This window comes from Convolutriloba macropyga, chromosome 4, assembly GCF_964194025.1.
Source record: "Convolutriloba macropyga chromosome 4, txConMacr16.3, whole genome shotgun sequence".
Taxonomy (NCBI): domain Eukaryota; kingdom Metazoa; phylum Xenacoelomorpha; order Acoela; family Convolutidae; genus Convolutriloba; species Convolutriloba macropyga.
This window is the reverse complement of record NC_134471.1, coordinates 5,246,531-5,266,886: the sequence shown is the minus strand read 5'-3', so window position 1 is coordinate 5,266,886 and position 20,356 is coordinate 5,246,531. Positions and strand designations below refer to the sequence as shown.

The window sequence follows — 20,356 nt, the reverse complement described above, 5'->3', positions numbered from 1 at the left end:
TTACACACCTTTGGCGATAAGCGCTAGATATCATTTTATTGGTTGCGACCTTGTTATAGTTAATTAAATATTTGTGTCTCATAATACTATATCTAGTTAGAGTTAGTTAGTAATTGTGATAACTCAACTGGACATAACTCGTAAGGCGCCTCTTTACCGGTTTAGAGTGTGATTAGTTATGACTATAATAGATTGTGATCAAATAAGGAGTATTTAGAGATAGTTTGATTAGCAAACCTAAAATTTAAATCCGCTACTTTTATCTGTCAGTTAGGCCTTCTGCAGACCACGTATCCACATATGATTTTACAATTTTAGTCATTAATTACGGTTTTGATCATCAGAAACGATGATTGACTCCAAGAAAGGAGAACCGATCAAGCGAAACGATGTCTGTTCTTATTTTTGACAAAAATAACAAGTAGGTTCGTTTGAGTTTGTTCGTGGCACCGCTTGTTTCAATAATTTTTGTGATAACGCATGATCAAAACAGAGAGCTGGCAATATTTTCCAAATATCTCCATTACACGTGTAAACTCATAACTGAAAAATATGATGACATGCTCTGTTTTTTATCAGAAAAAAAACCGGGCAGAAGTCACTTAAATTCGAACAACCTTAGGAAATTTAGACTTTAACTGTTTTGGAGTTGCTGATATATTAAAGTGTGCCATGTATTCATTAAACTGACAAAAAGGAACTATCATAAAACAGTTTTGTTATGAAGTTTCAAACATTTAAAGAAATTTTTGATGATTTTTTGGACGCAGGAAATAAAAGGATTAACATACGTAACTGAATGATAGCAGACCCGAAAAAGGAAAAAAAAATGTCAATACATGAGAAATAATCATAAAATTCGTAAGGTTTTCATTTTCGTTTTCACCTTGTTGTACCTAAGATCTTGTTCTGCCAAGCGTCACGTTTACCGACGTTATACGATATTTGCCGAACAATTTTTAAAACATTGAGCATACTTTTTACGCTGTCTTCAAATGACATACTTTAGAAGAGAATAAAAGATGGAAAAGTGCTTATAAGTGGAGAGCGTAAGTTTGGACGTCATTAATGATCCGTGACAAAAAATGTTAAGAAATCTTCACTTCAAAGAAAGGACCTTGCATACTTTCGGGCTCCATGAATTGTTTTTGGTTCGTTTTTTGTAATTTTCGATCTCTGGGAAAAATTTTAAATTTCTAATGAGATTCCTTTACTGATAAGCAAAAAATTGACGCTAAAAGCAATTAAAACAATAAAAGTAGAGCAGTGAAAAGTACGACATCGAAAGCATTTTCAAAAGTTTGCTGGCGCAAGCTCAAATCCTAAGAAAAACGATTACATAATTGTAATGAAGAACTGATATATTAAAACTCTAGTAAACTTTTACTATAAATTGTTGTTCCCACTTACTTATCTTTGCAGTAATGTCTTCTGAGAAAAATGGATTTTTAGTTTTGTTTTAAGTTTGTTGGATATAATTCTACTGTTTGCAGCCAAAACTGCTATTTGCAATTAAATGTTTCAACTACTGTGAAAGCATAAAGAAAGGCCTTCACAGATTGACAGTAGAATTCAGGATTAATGATAGATAAAATAACAGCTGGTCAGCAAGTTATGCAATCAAAAAAGCAAAACACGCGGAATTTTATGCAAGTTTAGAGGAAATTGTCCAAAACTATTAGCTTCAGAATATGACTCAGTCCACGAGAGGGCGCAGTTTCATTATAAGAATTCATGAAGCGCTGATTTTATAATCATGAACACTTATTTTCTGTAATTCAATTCCTTCATTTTCGGTAAAAATTCTTTAAGCTCAAAGAAATATATATTTTGATCAAGAAGTCGGTTTTCAATTGCCCTTCTTTCGCAGCGACATGCAGCCGGGTTCTCCGTAAATCAGCCTTTTTCCTCTTTTTTTCGATTTTGCGATTTGATAAATCGTTATTTGTTTTACTTTCACGTAAATTTTGGATCAAAGGAATGACTTCTAATTATACTTGTTTAGCACTTATCCCTCAGCCACGGAAGTTTTAATTGTCTGATGTTAGAGCATTTTTTTAAAGAGTAATGTTTCATTAGCTTTTCGATCTATCTATGGTGCGCATTGACTGGAACTGTTTTGTCTGTTTTATGGGATTATTTTGTCTGGGGCCGTTTTGGCCAAGACTATTTTACAAATTGGGACTATTTTGTCGAGGTTTTTGTTCATCTTTATAGGATGTTCAAAAATTGGCAATTATTTCAAAAACAGAATTTTGTTGCTCGATAAAGTAAACGATGGAATTTTCAAAGGCTTTGAATAGTTGAATAGGTTTGGCTGATTTTTTTTAGGAAATCAGCATCACTCTGAAATGCTCATCGTTTTTTACAGTTTTATTAGAAAATGTAAGTTGGTTTCATTTCTATAAACAAAAAGTGTCTACAATTTTAATTGATAGAAACAAAACTCAATAGTTTTGCTGTTCATTTTCTTACATAGTTGTCGCAAAACGAAGCTTGAATTCTCAGAGTCTAGCACTATTTTGAAAATTCGTTTTGAAAATGGTAAAAAAGCATCTACAAAACGCAGAGGTGAAACCAGATGATAGGGTTGCCGCTTTGAAAGTAGGAAATTACAGATAATTGTTTTTTCATGTGATGGTCAAAAAAAATTGGAACCTTCTTTAATGCTGTATATACTGACATAAACTAATTCGGCCATATTTTTTAAGTTTAAACAAAATAAAATTCTTATCTCAGTTTTAGATTTCAGAGCATGTAACCTCAATTTTAACGGTCGTATGTTCCTGAGGCAAAATTTTGAGCAAAGTCTTCGAAAACAGCTCAGAAACTACTACCCAGATCATGAAGAGCATTAGTAATTTTTCCCTAGGAGAGCAGACTCAAGTTTCCAGTTTGCAACAACCTGAGTTAATGCTGATCTTGGAGAAAAAGAAATTGGTATAATTTTTCACTCAAAAACATGATGTTTTTAGTACAAACATATATGCAGAAACAACCACCGAAATAAGTATTTGATCAGTATTTTGAATGTCAGCCGCTAAGTAAGTTGACAAATACTTATGCCTATGAAAATTTTATAATAAAACAGTTATTCATATTCAACGGTTTCCACTTTAATCTAGTTATCTAGACAAAAAATTGACGCTAAAAGCAATTAAAACAATAAAAGTAGAGCAGTGAAAAGTACGACATCGAAAGCATTTTCAAAAGTTTGCTGGCGCAAGCTCAAATCCTAAGAAAAACGATAACATAAGTGTAATGACGAACTAATATATTAAAACTCTAGTAAACTTTTACTATAAATTGTTGTTCCCACTTGCTTATCTTTGCAGTAATGTTATCTGAAAAAAATGTATTTTTAGTTTTGTTTTAAGTTTGTTGGATATAATTCTACTGTTTGCAGCCAAAACTGCTATTTGCAATTAAATGTTTCAACTACTGTGAAAGCATAAAGAAAGGCCTTCACAGATTGACAGTAGAATTCAGGATTAATGATAGATAAAATAACAGCTGGTCAGCAAGTTATGCAATCAAAAAAACAAAACACGCGGAATTTTATGCAAGTTTAGAGGAAATTGTCCAAAACTAGTAGCTTCAGAATATGATGCAGTCCACGAGAGGGCGCAGTTTCATTATAAGAATTCATGAAGCGCTGATTTTATAATCATGAACACTTATTTTCTGTAATTCAATTCCTTCATTTTCGGTAAAAATTCCTTAAGCTCAAAGAAATATATATTTTGATCGAGAAGTCGGTTTTCAATTGCCCTTCTTTCGCAGCGACATGCATCCGGGTTCTCCGTAAATCAGCCTTTTTCCTCTTTTTTTCGATTTTGCGATTTGATGAATCGTTATTTGTTTCACTTTCACGTAAATTTTGGATCAAAGGAACGACTTCTAATTATACTTGTTTAGCACTTATCCCTCAGCCACGGAAGTTTTAATTGTCTGATGTTAGAGCATTTTTTTTAAAGAGTAATGTTTCATTAGCTTTTCGATCTATCTATGGAGCGCATTGACTGGAACTGTTTTGTCTGTTTTATGGGATTATTTTGTCTGGGGCCGTTTTGGCCAAGACTATTTTACAAATTGGGACTATTTTGTCGAGGTTTTTGTTCATCTTTATAGGATGTTCAAAAAATTGGCAATTATTTCAAAAACAGAATTTTGTTGCTCGATAAAGTAAACGATGGAATTTTCAAAGGCTTTGAATAGTTGAATAGGTTTGGCTGATTTTTTTTTTAGGAAATCAGCATCACTCTGAAATGCTCGTCGTTTTTTACAGTTTTATTAGAAAATGTAAGTTGGTTTCATTTCTATAAACAAAAAGTGTCTACAATTTTAATTGATAGAAACAAAACTCAATAGTTTTGCTGTTCATTTTCTTACATAGTTGTCGCAAAACGAAGCTTGAATTCTCAGAGTCTAGCACTATTTTGAAAATTCGTTTTGAAAATGTTAAAAAAGCATCTATGAAACGCAGAGGTGAAACCAGATGATAGGGTTGCCGCTTTGAAAGTAGGAAATTACAGATAATTGTTTTTTCATGTGATGGTCAAAAAAAATTGGAACCTTCTTTAATGCTGTATATACTGACATAAACTAATTCGGCCATATTTTTTAAGTTTAAACAAAATAAAATTCTTATCTCAGTTTTAGATTTCAGAGCATGTAATCTCAATTTTAACGGTCGTATGTTCCTGAGGCAAAATTTTGAGCAAAGTCTTCGAAAACAGCTCAGAAACTACTACCCAGATCATGAAGAGCATTAGTAATTTTTCCCTAGGAGAGCAAACCCAAGTTTCCAGTTTGCAACAACCTGAGTTAATGCTGATCTTGGAAAAAAAGAAATTGGTAAAATTTTGCACTCAAAAACATGATGTATTTAGTACAAAAATATATGCTGAAACAACCACCGAAATAAATATTTGATCAGTATTTTGAATGTCAGCCGCTAAGTAAGTTGACAAATACTTATGCCTATGAAAATTTTATAATGAAACAGTTATTCATATTCAACGGTTTCCACTTTAATCTAGTTATAGAATTGCACACCCACAAATCACGCCAGTCACCCTGGAAGCACTAATTCCATTTTGGTGATTGCTAAACTGGACACATATTGAACTGAAATCTAAATTTTTCCTCAACAAAATTTTCTATTTGCAGAAATTTTGTTGGATTATGATTTTGTAATAATTTTGTGCATAAATTAAGCCCGAGATATAAATCAAGCGAGGCCAGACATCGCTTATGTCTCCGATCTTAAGAAATTTGCTTTTGATGACTATCAAATGATCATTCAAAATTGAACAGATCTTAACACGCCTCAATTCAAGATTATTTCAATATAAACTTAGAAATTTGTGGTTTTAACACAGAATTCTAAGAACAAATTAGAAGGATTAAATAACCCCGAAATTATTACAAGTTTATTCCTTTTATGTCTAGTTCGAAGCCGAAGGGTCTTGTCTGAATAGTCGTCAAATCGAATAGCCAAAATGCGCAATTTAATTAAATCCTTTTATTAATCGTAAATGAGAAGTTAATCGTGTAAGAGGCGCCAACTTAACAACTGTTGTTCATTTCAGGCATTCTGTAATGCTGCAATGCTATCGCAATGCTATCGCAGTGTATTTATATCTATTTTTCTGTCACATCCTTCACATTTTGACTGTATATCGAAATAATTTTGAAGTGAATACAAAATGAGAACGTAAAACGTCTTCAAAATGGAAACCTGGCTAGAGTTTCTACCCTCAGTATGAACGCTGGATGAATTTTGATCTAACGCGAAGACAACGGAGTTAACTTGAATTCTAAATTATAATCATCATTATATAATATTAAGAGTTAGTTGCATCGTGTCTTGATTTTGTACAAGTAATCATGTTCTTTTTTTAATTATATGATGTATATATGATATATATCCCCAAGTTTAGACCTCGACTTGTAAAGATATTCATAGTTATATGGGGAGGGGGGGGGGGGGGGGGTTCAATATTGACAATCACGAAAACTGTTTTTACATATTTAATCGGCTGAGTAGAACTAGTTAGTTTAGCTGCAATTTTCTTCATTTTGCAAATTGTGAGCTCAAATTGTGAGCTAATTGTCCACCTATAGAGGAAGTAATAGAAAACTTTGAAAAAGATCGTTTATTGTTCGAAAGAAGTCGTTTATTGTTCTATCTATTCAAAAAATAGCTTTAGCTCTGCTCACTATACAAATGAAACAATAGAAACAATATTTCATTAAAGGGCTGATGATAACCCAATTACTTGCATTTCACCCAAATACATATGGCAACTGTCTTTATTGAGAATAATTACCAACCAGACAGAAAAAAAGGGGCAAAGTTCGAAAATACGTTTACACTTTTTGACAACAATCAAAGTCAGGAGAACAATTAACTATCATTTGAAATATCTCAACGGCTTCGTTGATAACTTCACACAAAACCATTGAGACCTGTCAATATTTAGAGTCTCATGCGACTACAAAAATCCCAAAAACGGACAAAAATCCAGTCATCCAAATTTTTCGAGAAAACTGTTTCCAAGCCTGTAAGATTACAATACCTTCATTAATATTGTATATATTCAAATGCGACTTATTTTGACACAATTATTGTGATTTGCGAATGTTCTTTAAATTGCCACTAATATGATGATTGGACGAGATAGCAAAGAAAACCTCAAAAAATGGAACTTACCGAAAAACTAAATATTTTTGTTTTGAAAATTATCAACGCCAAAAAACCATTGTTTAATTAATGAAACAGCTATTGAAACAACTCACTTGAGAAAAACTGGGCTCTCTTTTTTAAAAAAACTACGCTGAAAACTTGCAAAAATAAGATTGAAAGCGGGAAATCTCAAAAAAAAAATTAGTGAAAACAAAATTTTTAGAACCTTAAGACATTACAACGTTAAGCTTTCTAATGAACATCGCTAAAATGTCTAAATTTTACGCGCTTTGTGATTGTACATGTCTTTCGTGAAAGTTAGTTGAAAGACTACACATTCACAATGAATGAAAACAGAATTCAAAATTTCGCGAACAATTTCAAGCAATTTGTTAAAGACAAATTAACATATGTTTTTTATCTGAAATTGTTATGTATTTCCATTGACCTCCACAGCAAAAATGTTTGACTTTTCAGTAAATGAATTTTTGACCTCGAATAATTCTTCTATGTCACTAACATAAAAAGAACAAAAGCATAAAGTACTTCAAAAAATTATCTACAGCACCCCATTACAATCCAAATAGTTTTTGAACTGAAAAATTCTTTTTAGCTAGGACAAAACTGGTTTTGCTCTTGGTGCATCGCCTTTAAAACAAAAAAGTATTAATTATTGATGTTTAGTGTCGAAATAGCTGATTTGACCAAAAAATTATTAAATAAAAAATAATTGACAACTTTTGGACACTTATCGAGTTATACTAACGAAAAGAAACTCAATGTATCAACTGAAAGCATTAGATAGTTTCTGCATTAGCTCCAGAGACATCGAATGACAAATTTGAACAGTTAGACTCAGTCATAAGACAACAAAATGAACATCAAATTCTGGTAAATCTCAAGAATTTATTAAAACTTAATGATAACTAGTTGTCGGAGCCTTAAAAACCATCAACTTAACTCATAAAAAACAATACTAATTTATTGGACCTTATTGGAGCAAAAAAAACTTTGGTTATTTGAAAAGTCCAAAAAAGTACTCTCTTATATTTGGGATGAAAGAAATGCAAAAAGAATTTTTAAAAGACAAACCCAAAATAGAACCCCAATCTTTTTTCATGGCAAAGCTGAACCACGAGAATCAGACTGGCAATGCTATCGCTAGGCGAATGCTAAAAACAAAATTGTTCTAAACATTGCAAAAAAGGTTCTGCAAAAGAAAATCAAAATATATTAAAAAAATAAACGGCGCGTTTTTTTTTTAAAAATATTGGTTTAAATTAGCGAATAACCGTAAAAAAGTTTTTTTTCCGGAATAACTTCTGAGGAAACGGAGGAAACATTAGTCGATATCCGAGTAAGGGAAGATTCTTCCAGCAGCCTTTTTGTCAGCAACGCCGGTCAAACTGGACAAATTGGGCCAAATTGGTGTATTTGGTGCTATTTTTTATGAAAAAAAAAGACAAAATGCTAAATTTATGCCAAATTACAAGAAAATCTTTAACAACAATTGGTTCAAACAATTTACAAATTCTCTTGTATGGGTAAACGTAAAATCAATCAGTTCATCGCTAACATTTTTTTAAATCAAATTATAGCAAAAAAATCCTGTACAATGAACATATCAGTCGGCGAACATGGAAACCTCTGATAAAAAAATAATTTTATTATTCTTTGATTAGTTGAATTTTCCTGAAAAATGCAATGCTGAAGTTTCATATCCGTTGACTACGTTTTATCTAGTAGTAGAGTCCTGAAGAGCATGTAATTTTGGCTCGATCATAATAGGTTGGTGTCAAGCAAAAAATCAAGCAACATGTGTCGAAATTGGTGTCGAGCGAATTTGAGTCCAGCTAAAGTCCAAAGGCAATTACATGGGAGGAACTAAAATTTAGATGATTACAACAGTCTTCGTCATGCTCTTCTCAGGGGCAGTTCTGTTTACATTTGGTTCGAGCATTTTAATATTAATAATAGACTGTTTTCAAGTAATTTAGCATTGCTGCACAAACTAGGCTGCACAGAACAGCCACTTCCTAGATAGGTCAACAAGAGGTCCAATGGTCCACGTGATGCAAGTAGCAGTACTAAGAAGCTTTAAAAAAAACAGATAGTCAGATGCTTTAGATGCAAGGGATTAGAAATGATCAGCTTGATATATAAGCGAAACAATTTTATCGTTATTGCTAATGTAATGGTCTCTAAAACTATACTGATGACGCTTCAAATTTTTTTACTACAAATTTTTATTTCTGAAATGAAATTTTGGCTAAACTTGAAGATAAAGGTCAACGAATTTCTTATTAATACTCCTAGTTGTATAGGGTTGAGTCCACAAACCGCATTTGTACTTTTGGCTGACGGGATGATATTCTTTTGGACTTAACGGACTCAATTTCTTTCTTTGCTATAAAAAATTTTAGCCAGTTTATTTCGCTTTCCAATCTATGTATCTCTTCTAGTTTTTTAAACAGTTCAACAGTTCAAAAATTTGCAAATCTTTGACCAATCGGATTTTATACTTTTCTCGATTTTGCAATGTTTTTTCCTGTTAAAGATGATTTCTGGTAGTTTGTTTTTGCTTCTAGAGGTTGAAGTGTTGTCTTGCTACTGATTCCATAGACTAAAACGCGAAAGCTTAGTATTGGCTGTACGCAAACTTTATAGGTTAATAGAAGCTGTGCAGTTAATAAACTTGGTCTCAACATATAAAGCAAACCGGAAAATTTGGACAGTTTCGAACATGATTCGAGGATATGCCGTTTAAATTAAAGTTTTTCATCAATCTGTACTCCTAAGTACTTTGGAGATGCTTTTTGACTGGTTTGAGCACTGTCGGACAACATCTCTGCTATTTCGTATCACAAATCTATTAGTTCGATGCAACACAAACTTTTGGTTAGCTCAGATATCTGACTTGCATAAGCTGCTAAGTTGAATGCGGCATCTTATCCACTGCGCCATCTTATCCACTGGCATCTTAAGCTGCTAAGTTGAACAACTTCTTATCCACTGCGCTATCTATTACTTACTTTAATGATTTTTCCTGTGAATTTAAGATAAGCGTTGAAATAGGCGGTAAATATTTGTCAGATTTGCAATTTTAGTGGTAAAAGTTTTTTTCACTACATTCTGATGGTAGCGGAGAAAAAAATATTCACCATATTCTGCTAGTAGCGCTGAAACATTTTATCTCACCGCATTCATCGCATTGAGTGCAAATCTTACATCTTTTAGCATTTTTTAGCGCTGACACCTCGACCCGGGTAATCAGAGCTGTTCTGCTAATCAACTAACTAATAAATAGTTTTTGGAAAGTAATTTATTTATGATATTAGAAAGCTTAGATGCTTGACCATGTATTTTTCAACATTTATCTATATCCCGCTGCATGAAAATTGTTCGAGAACTCTTTCCTACTATCCCCCCCAACCCCTCAGCAGAACAGAATATCACATCGTCTATAATTGATAATTTTGAACTTTCGAATTCCAATGGGGTACGCAATTGTATAATCTAGTGTTGTTGCCTCTTATTAGATGACACAAACCATTATAATAAGGGCTTTTTTGTTTGTTCCCATACTAAAGCCAAACATAAATTTGATATTGGGTCAGGGGGAAGAGGAAACAGCCATTTGCTGTTTTTAGGTTGTTCTCAATTCGAACATCTCGTTTCGTAATTGACATAAACTGCATTTTTCACAAAACATCACAATACAGCAATCTTTCACTGCATTCTGTTTTTCAATGTTGTGTTCTTTCTCAACCTGAAATAGAAAACAGAATGTTTTTCGGATGTTATATCGGAACCCCCCAACAATATCTGTTATTTTGTTTGCCACTCTATTCCCAATATATCTTTCATTTTCAGCTAGCCATTTTGTCAGCGGAAAGAATAATTGTTCCGACACCACTTAGTGGGGGGACTATATACTTAAACTTGTGTTCAAGTAATCTGTTTCTTTTTTCGGGGCGTTTCATAAAGATACGAGAGTATCGCGAAACCTCCACTCCTGTTCGTCTATATTAAATGATTATGATTAATCCGTGTCGTTTTATCAATAAAATGGGAGAAATTCAATTCAATTCAATTCAAACGTTTTTTTCTTCAGTTGATTTTGGCTGATCGATATATTAATCGTAGAGAACCGTGAGTCGTATCATTGAAAAGCTCTCCAAGCGAAGAATTTGAAATTAAAAAGATTTTTTTAATTTCTTTTTATTCGTGGAGTTATTGAGGTTTTTGAAATTATTGAAACATTTCAAATTTAGGTGTGATTTTGTTCGCTTATAGCGTCACTTCTGCCAAGTTTTCTTCTGCCAAGCGTCACTTCTGCAAAAAAGCGTCACTTCTGCCAAGCGTCACTTATAGCGTCACTTCTGCCAAGCGTCACTTCTGCAAAAAAATGTTAAATGAAAAATGTTTTTACCATAAAATATGGAACAATTTGGGGTTCAAAAAAACGAGCAGCGATGAAAAGGCTACTTTTGGTCTCATTGGGAAGTTAAAAATCTAAAGGATTCGAATTCTATAGGAGAACTGTTTTTTTTATTCTTTTCACAATTTCTTTGGTTTTTTCAAATGTCATTCAGAGACAAGTCACTAATTCTATAAAAATTCCGTTAATGATAAACTCCATTTACGATCAAAGGAGGCCCAGTGATTTTTTTTGTCTTGGGGAATAATTGTTCATGGTTTTCATGGCTTCGACGCGGTGATATCGTAATTTCTATCGAATTTTTGTGTTTCGCCTGCATTTATTGATTTTCTGTTGCCTGCAATTGAATGGTAACCACCTTTTAAACTCATTGAACCTGTTAGTCGGTCCCACTAATGAGAGGTGCAATATGCTTAATATTGATTGGATAATTATTCTGATTAGTGACTTTATTTTCCAATATTGGGTTTTATGACTTAGATACTACGAGTTTTCAAATAATTTTTTTTAATTTTTGAGATTTTGTTCGAAATTCCACTGTGAAGTTTTGCCAAACTGTCAATATTTTGAATGTTACCAATGACTTTAAATAGATTTTGATAAAAGTTTTGAACATAGAGAAGGCCATAAGCGAATAGATTTTGGTTTTAATGGCTTCGACTGTTTCCTGTGCACATTTCTATTGATTTCTCCATTTTCGCCTGTATTTATTGTTGTTTTAGTGGTCCTCAGTCGTATTCTAATTAACAAATGATCTCGTTGGCGTCCATTTGAGTTATAATCTAACGTGTTCAATGCGTTCCGTTGAAAGCTATTGGTTTTAGTTGCTCTGATTCTACGAGTTGTCTTTAAAATTTAATGTTTTTCAGTTTACTTTTTAAACTGCATTATCACAAAACTGAGCGTTCCAATAGGTGTTTGAAATAGAATCAGTCTAACGCATCACAAAACTTTTACCGACAAACTTTTTTTGAAATAAATTGGACATTTTACTCTTGCAGGTTTTTTTCTGGTTTCTGCCTGTATTTCTTCTTTTTATGTGGCTATGAATTTTTCTAATTAATTAAAGGTCTTAATAGCTGGCTTTTACGGCGTTAATTAATTTGATATTTTGAATATTTCCCTTTTTGATTATTTGCCACTTGAAACTAAGTCTCATCATTGAGAGCTCTCACCAACTTCTTGTGATTTAAATTTCAACTTCTCTATTGGTTTTACGTTACAAGTGATGTTTAATATCTTGTACAATTTTTGCAAATGATAAAAATTTTGAACTTATTTTTCTTGTCCTTTAAATGTTCGAGTTAAAAATAGGTGCTATTGGTTTTTAAAACAAACCCAAGTGAACATATACAATCTTTCATTTATATAGTAACTGAAACAACAGAAGTTTTAACTGGAATAATAACGAATAATATTCAGATTGTTTGTAAAATTTTCTCTAATGTTTTAACTGCAGTCATTTTGCAGCTGGCCTAGTATCACCAGGGAAAAATCCCATTGTTTTCGCGAGGAGTTATAAGCAAAATTACCAAGAATTTTTCGTTAAAAGCTAATGTTTTTTCATGACTTTTGAGGCTATTTGAGTTTTAAAAATTCGATAAATTTTCGAATGGCTCCCTTTTTTCTTCTTTTTGTTGTCTGGTTAAGTAGTCTCATTATGGACAGGTTGAATCTGCTTTGTATTACAGTAAGAGTGAATTTGTGTAATTGAGGTTTTTTCTGATGGTATTTTGACTTTGTGATAATGTGCTTTTAATATTAGATTTTCATTTTTAAATATATTTTTTTTTGCTATTAAATAATTTGTCGATTGTATTGTCCCGTAGTCTTATTAATGGCAGGTATCATAAGTTCTCTAATGAGGCATGACATGATATAATTCAGTTAGTAGTTTGCGGTTTGTATTAATTTTTGTTTACACAAACGTTTTTTTGTGTATATCTCTCCTAATCTCTTCATTTGGCAAATAATTAGGTCAAAAATGAATATGCGTGGGGTTGGAACATTATGTGCGGACGCACATTACCGAGCCTCCTTGTTATATATGTAGCTTCACCGCTAAATTACACGGTGCATCAGGTAATGCGGTCTATAATGGTGAAAGACCCCAAACTTTTGAGGCCAACAGCCCCAAAGCCTCGAACCACGAAAGGAAGCATGAATTAAAGATTCCTTACATCTCTTCTGAGTTTGAAGTGCATAATGGTCAAGACAAGGAATCCAAACACACTGACCCCCACAAACACCCACATCACTATCCACCAATCAGAGATATTCTTCTGGAAACTCAGATCCTGAATAAAATTCAAAGTAAAAAAAAGAGTAAAACTAGAAGTCAAAAACAAGATGATGTACCTGAATAATGCAATAATTGTGGCATTGTGTTTTAATTTAATTACTATTAGCTGTTTGAACTATATTTGAAGTTCATGTTGCATCGTTTATACATGTTCAAAACAGTTATGGAATATATCCTGATCCCCCCAGTCTTTTTATGGTCCCTACTTACAAACTATTTGTTACATGGCACCGTACGATGTAAAATATAGCACGTGCCCCTGAGGGCGCATAGGATGCCTTCTAAGCTGGGGGGGGGGGGGGTGGGGGGGGGGGGTGTTCAACTGCTTGGCCTTCACCAAACAACAGATCATGTGCCTGGATAGCTGTCTGGAATAAAGATCTCTACTATGATTATAACTACTACCAAATCTGGGATAGCCAAGTACATCTGACACCCCCCCCCCGCCCGGGCGGGTTGTCATATTTGTTTTTTTTTTCAAATGCAATAAATCCCAAATCTGTTCCATGTCGATCATTGGAAGTATGTTTGAAAATTTGTTCACGTGACCTCATAGTGTGTCTGGTGGTGCGTGAAGTAATTCCAGTAGTATAAAGCGACACAGACCACACTTGACAATATGAGAAACAAAGTTGTCAAGGCAATAAATGCAATTCCGAATCCCTTTTTCCCGATTCTCTCTGCAACCTGAAAACAAAGTGCAATCGTGCAAAAAAAAGTTTTGTGCAATCTTGATAAAAAAAGTATGTTCAAAAGTTAAACCTCGATCAGCGATATGGATAACATTGCTTTTGGTACTGTCAATTTGAAATTTGATGATCTCTCCTCTTCAAATAAATTTATATAGTCGATAGACTGAAGCTCCCGTTTTTCAGTTGAATTGAAATTCAAATTTATTTCACTGCCTGAAATTCTGTTTCAAAAGTTTGAGACATCATAAAAGTATCAGAGAGCTTTGGGAGTAACAATTTTGGTAGATCTTGCGATTTAGCTGAATTTATTGACGCAAAATCGACTCATGTCAAACCTAACAGTGCAATTTTGAATTTTCAGTTAGTCGTACCTTTGAGGAAATGAAGTGACGAATGGTTTTTGTTCTTAGTAGAAAAATGGTGAAATTATTAACTCTGAAAATTGTAGATTATTGCAGTAGGCTATATGTTGATTATTGCAGTTTGATTATTGCAGTAGGCTATTCCATATAAAACAAACAGTTCTAGTCAACCACTAAAATGACTTTTTCAGATTACATGTATTCAAGCTGCTGTTTCTTCCCATAAAAACTCAAGGTAGAAACAATGGCATGATGCTCTTGGCTTCAAAAATTCAAAAGAAATCTTTGATGTCGAGTTACACAACGTTTTTGAATAATTATTAGGCTACCTCATCTGTGTGTAATCGTACAAAAATTGGTTCCATTGTGCTCCAAATAGGAGAAAGGAGCCGGCAAAAATGTAATTAAGTATAGCTTACCCCAGGATTGATTCTTAGGTCCTTTATAATTTCTACTTTATGTCAACCAGATGCCAAATGCACTTAAAAAACAATCTGATCTTATTCTCTGGTGAAAAAAGAGCATTATCTAAAGTACAAAAAGAAATAAAAAACTATATATGAGCCAAGACCAACTTCTTAATCTACGATAGAACAATAACAAAATGTTTTTCGAATGTACTTTGCAGGAATTTTTTGTGAATAATTGGTAAAAAATGCTGTTAAAGAACGAAATCTCGTCTCTAAAAATACCGTTCAATGGATCAAGAGGTAACGTTTTAAAACTTTCAGGTAAGCTCAAAATATGACAAGCAGACGTTCATTATGGTTTTCACTTTCAACTTCGAAGACCTCTTGATTGTTTTAGGATGAGTGATGTAAAAATTACACAACATGCCTGAATCTGATATAATCTTTCGGCAATTAATATTGCTACCATAATCAGGAGCTTCAGTTTTATATCTGAAATTCAGTTTTATATCTGAGCATCTCTTCGAAGTAAATTTTGCGTTACTGGCTCTTTTTCCTCGGGTTAAAGTCTCAAAATCTACATAGTTTTGAATTTGATTTTGCCAATTGAAAAGTTTTTGTGCAAACGTCTAACAGTTTGCTTCATTTTTGCTGCTTTTGGACGTCCAAATGCCATCAACATTTTGTAGCATAACAGAGTCTCTAATCAACCCTAAACTTTTTTAAAAGTTTTCTTGCTGGAAATGTTCGTAAAGGTATTAGCGTCAGCAGTTAACACAAGTACCGCGCAAAAACTTGCTGTTTTTGCTAGTTTTACGCTAAAGGGCAGTTTTTACAATTCAAACTTCTTACGTCTCTCGAAAACTCATTTTGTTTTGAAAAAGGCAACAATCTTCCCACTTTTGTGTTTCCTTTAGCTTCCGTGGAGCTTGAGTTTATGTTTTGAAATTAAATTAATTATCTGACAAGTAAACTTCTTATTATTATTGCTTCTCATTTGTTCATGAACTTTTCATCGTTTAGGTTTTTATAAGAACCTCATCACTTCTAAACTGATAAAAATTTATTATCCGGAAAGCAAGGATGACTGCTCAAAGAGTGAGTTCTTGCCATAGAAGATAAGGCCGAGTAAAAAGGATAAAGAGAAATGCATGAGGCATGCGTTAACTGTTCAATGTTTAATTTGATCTTTGCTTTTTAATAGCCGCGAAGCGATAGTGGCTATCATTGAAGCTATCATAGCTATCAACGTGGTTTTTTTATTCGTCGTCTCCATCAATGATTCTTGCGACCATTGACTTCAATTTCAGTGACTTCTACTGCTTTGCATTTAAAATTTGTGTGCGCGAAGTCAATTTTTCTGCTATTTGGTCAATTGTGTGACTTACTTCACTTAAAAAAATGGCTTCTGAACTCTCTTAATGAACTTTAAATTTTATGAACATTTACTAGTTAAAGATCAATAGTGTGCATCTAAGTAGTGCCAAACGTATATGCCCTAATTCTTTAGTTTTAGAGTCTTGAGTTTTTTATTTCAAATGTTAACTTTGAAAAAACTCCATCAGGGCTTTTTCCTTATGGAGCGTATGTGTCTCATAAAAAAGACAGTCCAAATCTAACCCAAAAAGTCTAGTGGTCTGGCGATCATTTTGCTATCTTATTTCTTTAGTTGTTGCAATTCCAAGGAAGGCCACAAAAGTCTATCAAGCCTATTTTCTTGCAATCTGCCAGTTATTTTTGAACATGACATTAAGTTGTTAAACAAGATCCATATTCATGCTAACCTGTTGGTAAAAAATGTGGAATTCTCAATTCATTTCAATCTAATAATTCAGTTGTCCCAATATTATTATTGTATAAGATCCTGCAATTAATAATATGCACATCATATTATAACTCATCTTATACGGATAGAATGCATATAAGAACTTTTAGCGCCAAAGTTAAAGCTTTCGAAAATGTACTCAAACTCTAGTTTGAGACGAATTATCTGAGTCTTAATTTATTTTCGGCATTGGAACTTTTTGTCGGTGACTTTTTCCTTAAGAAATTCGTTCTCTAGCAATCTAATATTCTAACATTCTAATATTGAGAAGAATCATCACAGTCTTATTTTTATTTTTTGGCATCGGATTTTTTTCTGCATTTTTTTCTTATAGCGACATTTTTTTGACTCATTATAACGAGGACTATGACAATGACCATGTAACTAACCTCATAGAAAGTAAAAGATGAGCAGTAACATGTCAGCAAACAAATCTAATAATTCAGTTGTCCCAATATTATTATTGTATAAGATCCTGCAATTAATAATATGCACATCATATTATAACTCATCTTATACGGATAGAATGCATATAAGAACTTTTAGCGCCAAAGTTAAAGCTTTCGAAAATGTACTCAAACTCTATTTTGAGACGAATTATCTGAGTCTTAATTTATTTTCGGCATTGGAATTTTTTGTCGGTGACTTTTTCCTTAAGAAATTCGTTCTCTAGGAATCTAATATTCTAACATTCTAATATTGAGAAGAATCATCACAGTCTTATTTTTATTTTTTGGCATCGGATTTTTTTCTGCATTTTTTTTCTTATAGCGACATTTTTTTGACTCGTTATAACGAGGACTATGACAATGACCATGTAACTAACCTCATAGAAAGTAAAAGATGAGCAGTAACATGTCAGCAAACAAATCTAATAATTCAGTTGTCCCAATATTATTATTGTATAAGATCCTGCAATTAATAATATGCACATCATATTATAACTCATCTTATACGGATAGAATGCATATAAGAACTTTTAGCGCCAAAGTTAAAGCTTTCGAAAATGTACTCAAACTCTATTTTGAGACGAATTATCTGAGTCTTAATTTATTTTCGGCATTGGAATTTTTTGTCGGTGACTTTTTCCTTAAGAAATTCGTTCTCTAGCAATCTAATATTCTTACATTCTAATATTGAGAAGAATCATCACAGTCTTATTTTTATTTTTTGGCATCGGATTTTTTTCTGCATTTTTTTCTTATAGCGACATTTTTTTGACTCATTATAACGAGGACTATGACATTGACCATGTAACTAACCTCATAGAAAGTAAAAGATGAGCAGTAACATGTCAGCAAACAAGTCCTGCACGATGCCAAACAGTCCAGGAGTTTGTATTGCCACGGGTTGGGATGTCGGGTTTTAGACCCGCGTCGCCGAGTACTCCTGCTTCTTCCCCGACTCCTACCTCGGGAACCCTTCAGTTCTTGACTGCTGTGTCGGTTGTTGTCTCGGCCCATCGTAAACTTGTATTAAATCGAATTACTGAACAGTTATGCCAAACTTGTAAATTGAGTTAAATGTTAAGCTCTGTTTTATTGTCATATACTCTTCTCTACATTCAACTACTAAAGAGGTGAACTGAAATGTGGCCGACCACGAAACTGAGATCAAGATAGGGTGATTAAAATAAATCATTGCTTCCAATTTTATTAAAAACAATTTGAACTTTTTTGTCAATAATTGAGTTAAATAATTGAGTGTAAATAATGTTACAAGCCATTTTTTGTCCAGCTATTGTTGTGAACACTTCAACTTTCAGATGTATTCTAAACCGATGCCAAAAACATGAAACTGACGGTGTCCCGCTTTTTCACCCCTATTCATTTAACCCCCTATCATTTAACCCCGATTTATTTACCCCTGTATCATTTAACCCCTCTATCTTTTAACCCCTCTATCATTTCACCCCCCATTTTAATATTTCGATAAAATAAGGATAATTAAATTAGCAATATAATCATTTGAGAATCATTTGTAGAACCGAAACTTACATCCAGATTAAATTTTGAGTTTCCCTCCAATAATGACCACTACCAATTATCTCATTGACCTTGATGGAACTGTTCCCTCAAAAGCAATAATATCAGAAAAAGTAATTTATCAAGGACGATGACACAATGTTGCCGCCAATCTCATCATCAAAATTTTTCTAAAGAAACAAATGCTGATTTTATTGAACAAAGCAAGCGACATTTCAAATATATCTTTTAATTGGCTCTTTATTCAATTTTTACTTTGTGGAAATGAAACAATAAAATGGGAAGAAATCAATAATTTTTTCAAAAAATTTTTGCCCACTAAATGTGTCAGCCCACCACAAAACTTCAGCAAACTCAACAAATTTTTAACAAGCACAAGGGTAACTGTGTGTTTTTTACTCTGTTGTTTATATTCAAAACTGAAGATTCATCGTATGACTTTTCTTCTTCTCTGGTCAGAAACATTGTATTATAACAAAAATTTTATTTTTTTCCAATAAAATAAATTAGCAGAAAACGGATTACTGATTTGAATACGCAAAACTGTTTTGTCCCGCTATGTCAGTATTCAGCTGGAACACTCGATCGTTTCTTAGAGTAAATTTTGGTCTTTGGAATAAAATACTTTATATTATAATACTTTAGATAAACGCTGGGTGTAAATTAAATTTGACAGCTGCCACTGGAAATACTTTTTATCAATTATTTATCAGCAAAATTTGAACTTACTAACCTCAAAAATTGAGACGCTAGGCTATTTTATCCAGAGTAAAAACAACAAATTTTTTTTAAAAAAAGGTCTTGACAATAGAGTGAAAACAAATAAGTTTGAATGAGTTCAGTTGCCGTAAATTTCAAACAAAAACTATAGTTCATCGGTTCGGCTAAAAGAATTGCGAAGAGAAAAATTGATTAAACATGATCAACCATAAAGCACTTATATTTATCAACCATTAAGCCAATGAATTCTTTGTGATGTCTACACTTTGTTTTTAAGGAGTAAGAACAGCTGAATATTGATATTGTGGTATTAACAGCTGTTACCAATTGCACAAAAAGTCTATAAAACCTTGGAAAACGAAACTCGTTGAAGATGAAATATTGTTGAAACAAAAATTTGCTACGATTGATTTTCAAACAATTCAATTTTTCTCAGTATATCTATTTTTAGATTAAAAATTAGCACGGATGATGAGATATTGAAAAGGATACAAGTAAATATTTAGAGTCATTGCTATATAATGTAACGCAAAATTGTTTGTAATACTAGTATGAGGAAATAAGCTAAGCATTAGCTCCTACTGCTCGAGCTGTATCGCTAAGCAATTAGCCGCGGCGCTGAGCTGAGAGTTGGACAAAGTGCTTAGACTACGAATTTACTGCTTTTTAAAGCGATGGTTTATACTTCTTGCCAGCTGGCGTAGACTGATTGGTTGATCCACTGTTGACATATACTACGGCAGTGGCACAGTAGAATTGCATCAAATAGCTTTTAAGATTTGAGATTTGTTTTATAAGATTGTTTGAGCTTTGTAATGCATGTAGCACTGCAACACTATTCTGCTGCTCAAAAAGTTGTTTCTCAGTAGGTCTCAAAAGTATATAGTAAATTAAACAAAAGCAGGCGTCCACAAGAAAATAAAAAGAA

At 32.9% G+C, this 20,356-nt stretch overlaps 2 protein-coding genes across 2 annotated transcripts in view; one reads left to right on the top strand and one right to left on the bottom strand.

Moving 5' to 3' along the window:
• LOC142337957 (dynein axonemal heavy chain 5-like) overlaps positions 1-20,356 on the top strand; it is a 428,573-nt gene that overhangs the window by 129,206 nt on the left and 279,011 nt on the right. The window lies entirely within an intron of this gene.
• Positions 10,187-18,294, bottom strand: LOC142337429 (uncharacterized). Its single transcript, XM_075386645.1, has 4 exons — positions 17,986-18,294; positions 13,984-14,121; positions 13,313-13,429; positions 10,187-10,460 (listed from the first exon to the last, which is right to left on the bottom strand). The coding sequence occupies exons 1-4, from the start codon at positions 18,184-18,186 to the stop codon at positions 10,338-10,340; spliced, it is 579 nt and encodes a 192-aa protein (XP_075242760.1). The 5' UTR covers positions 18,187-18,294; the 3' UTR covers positions 10,187-10,337.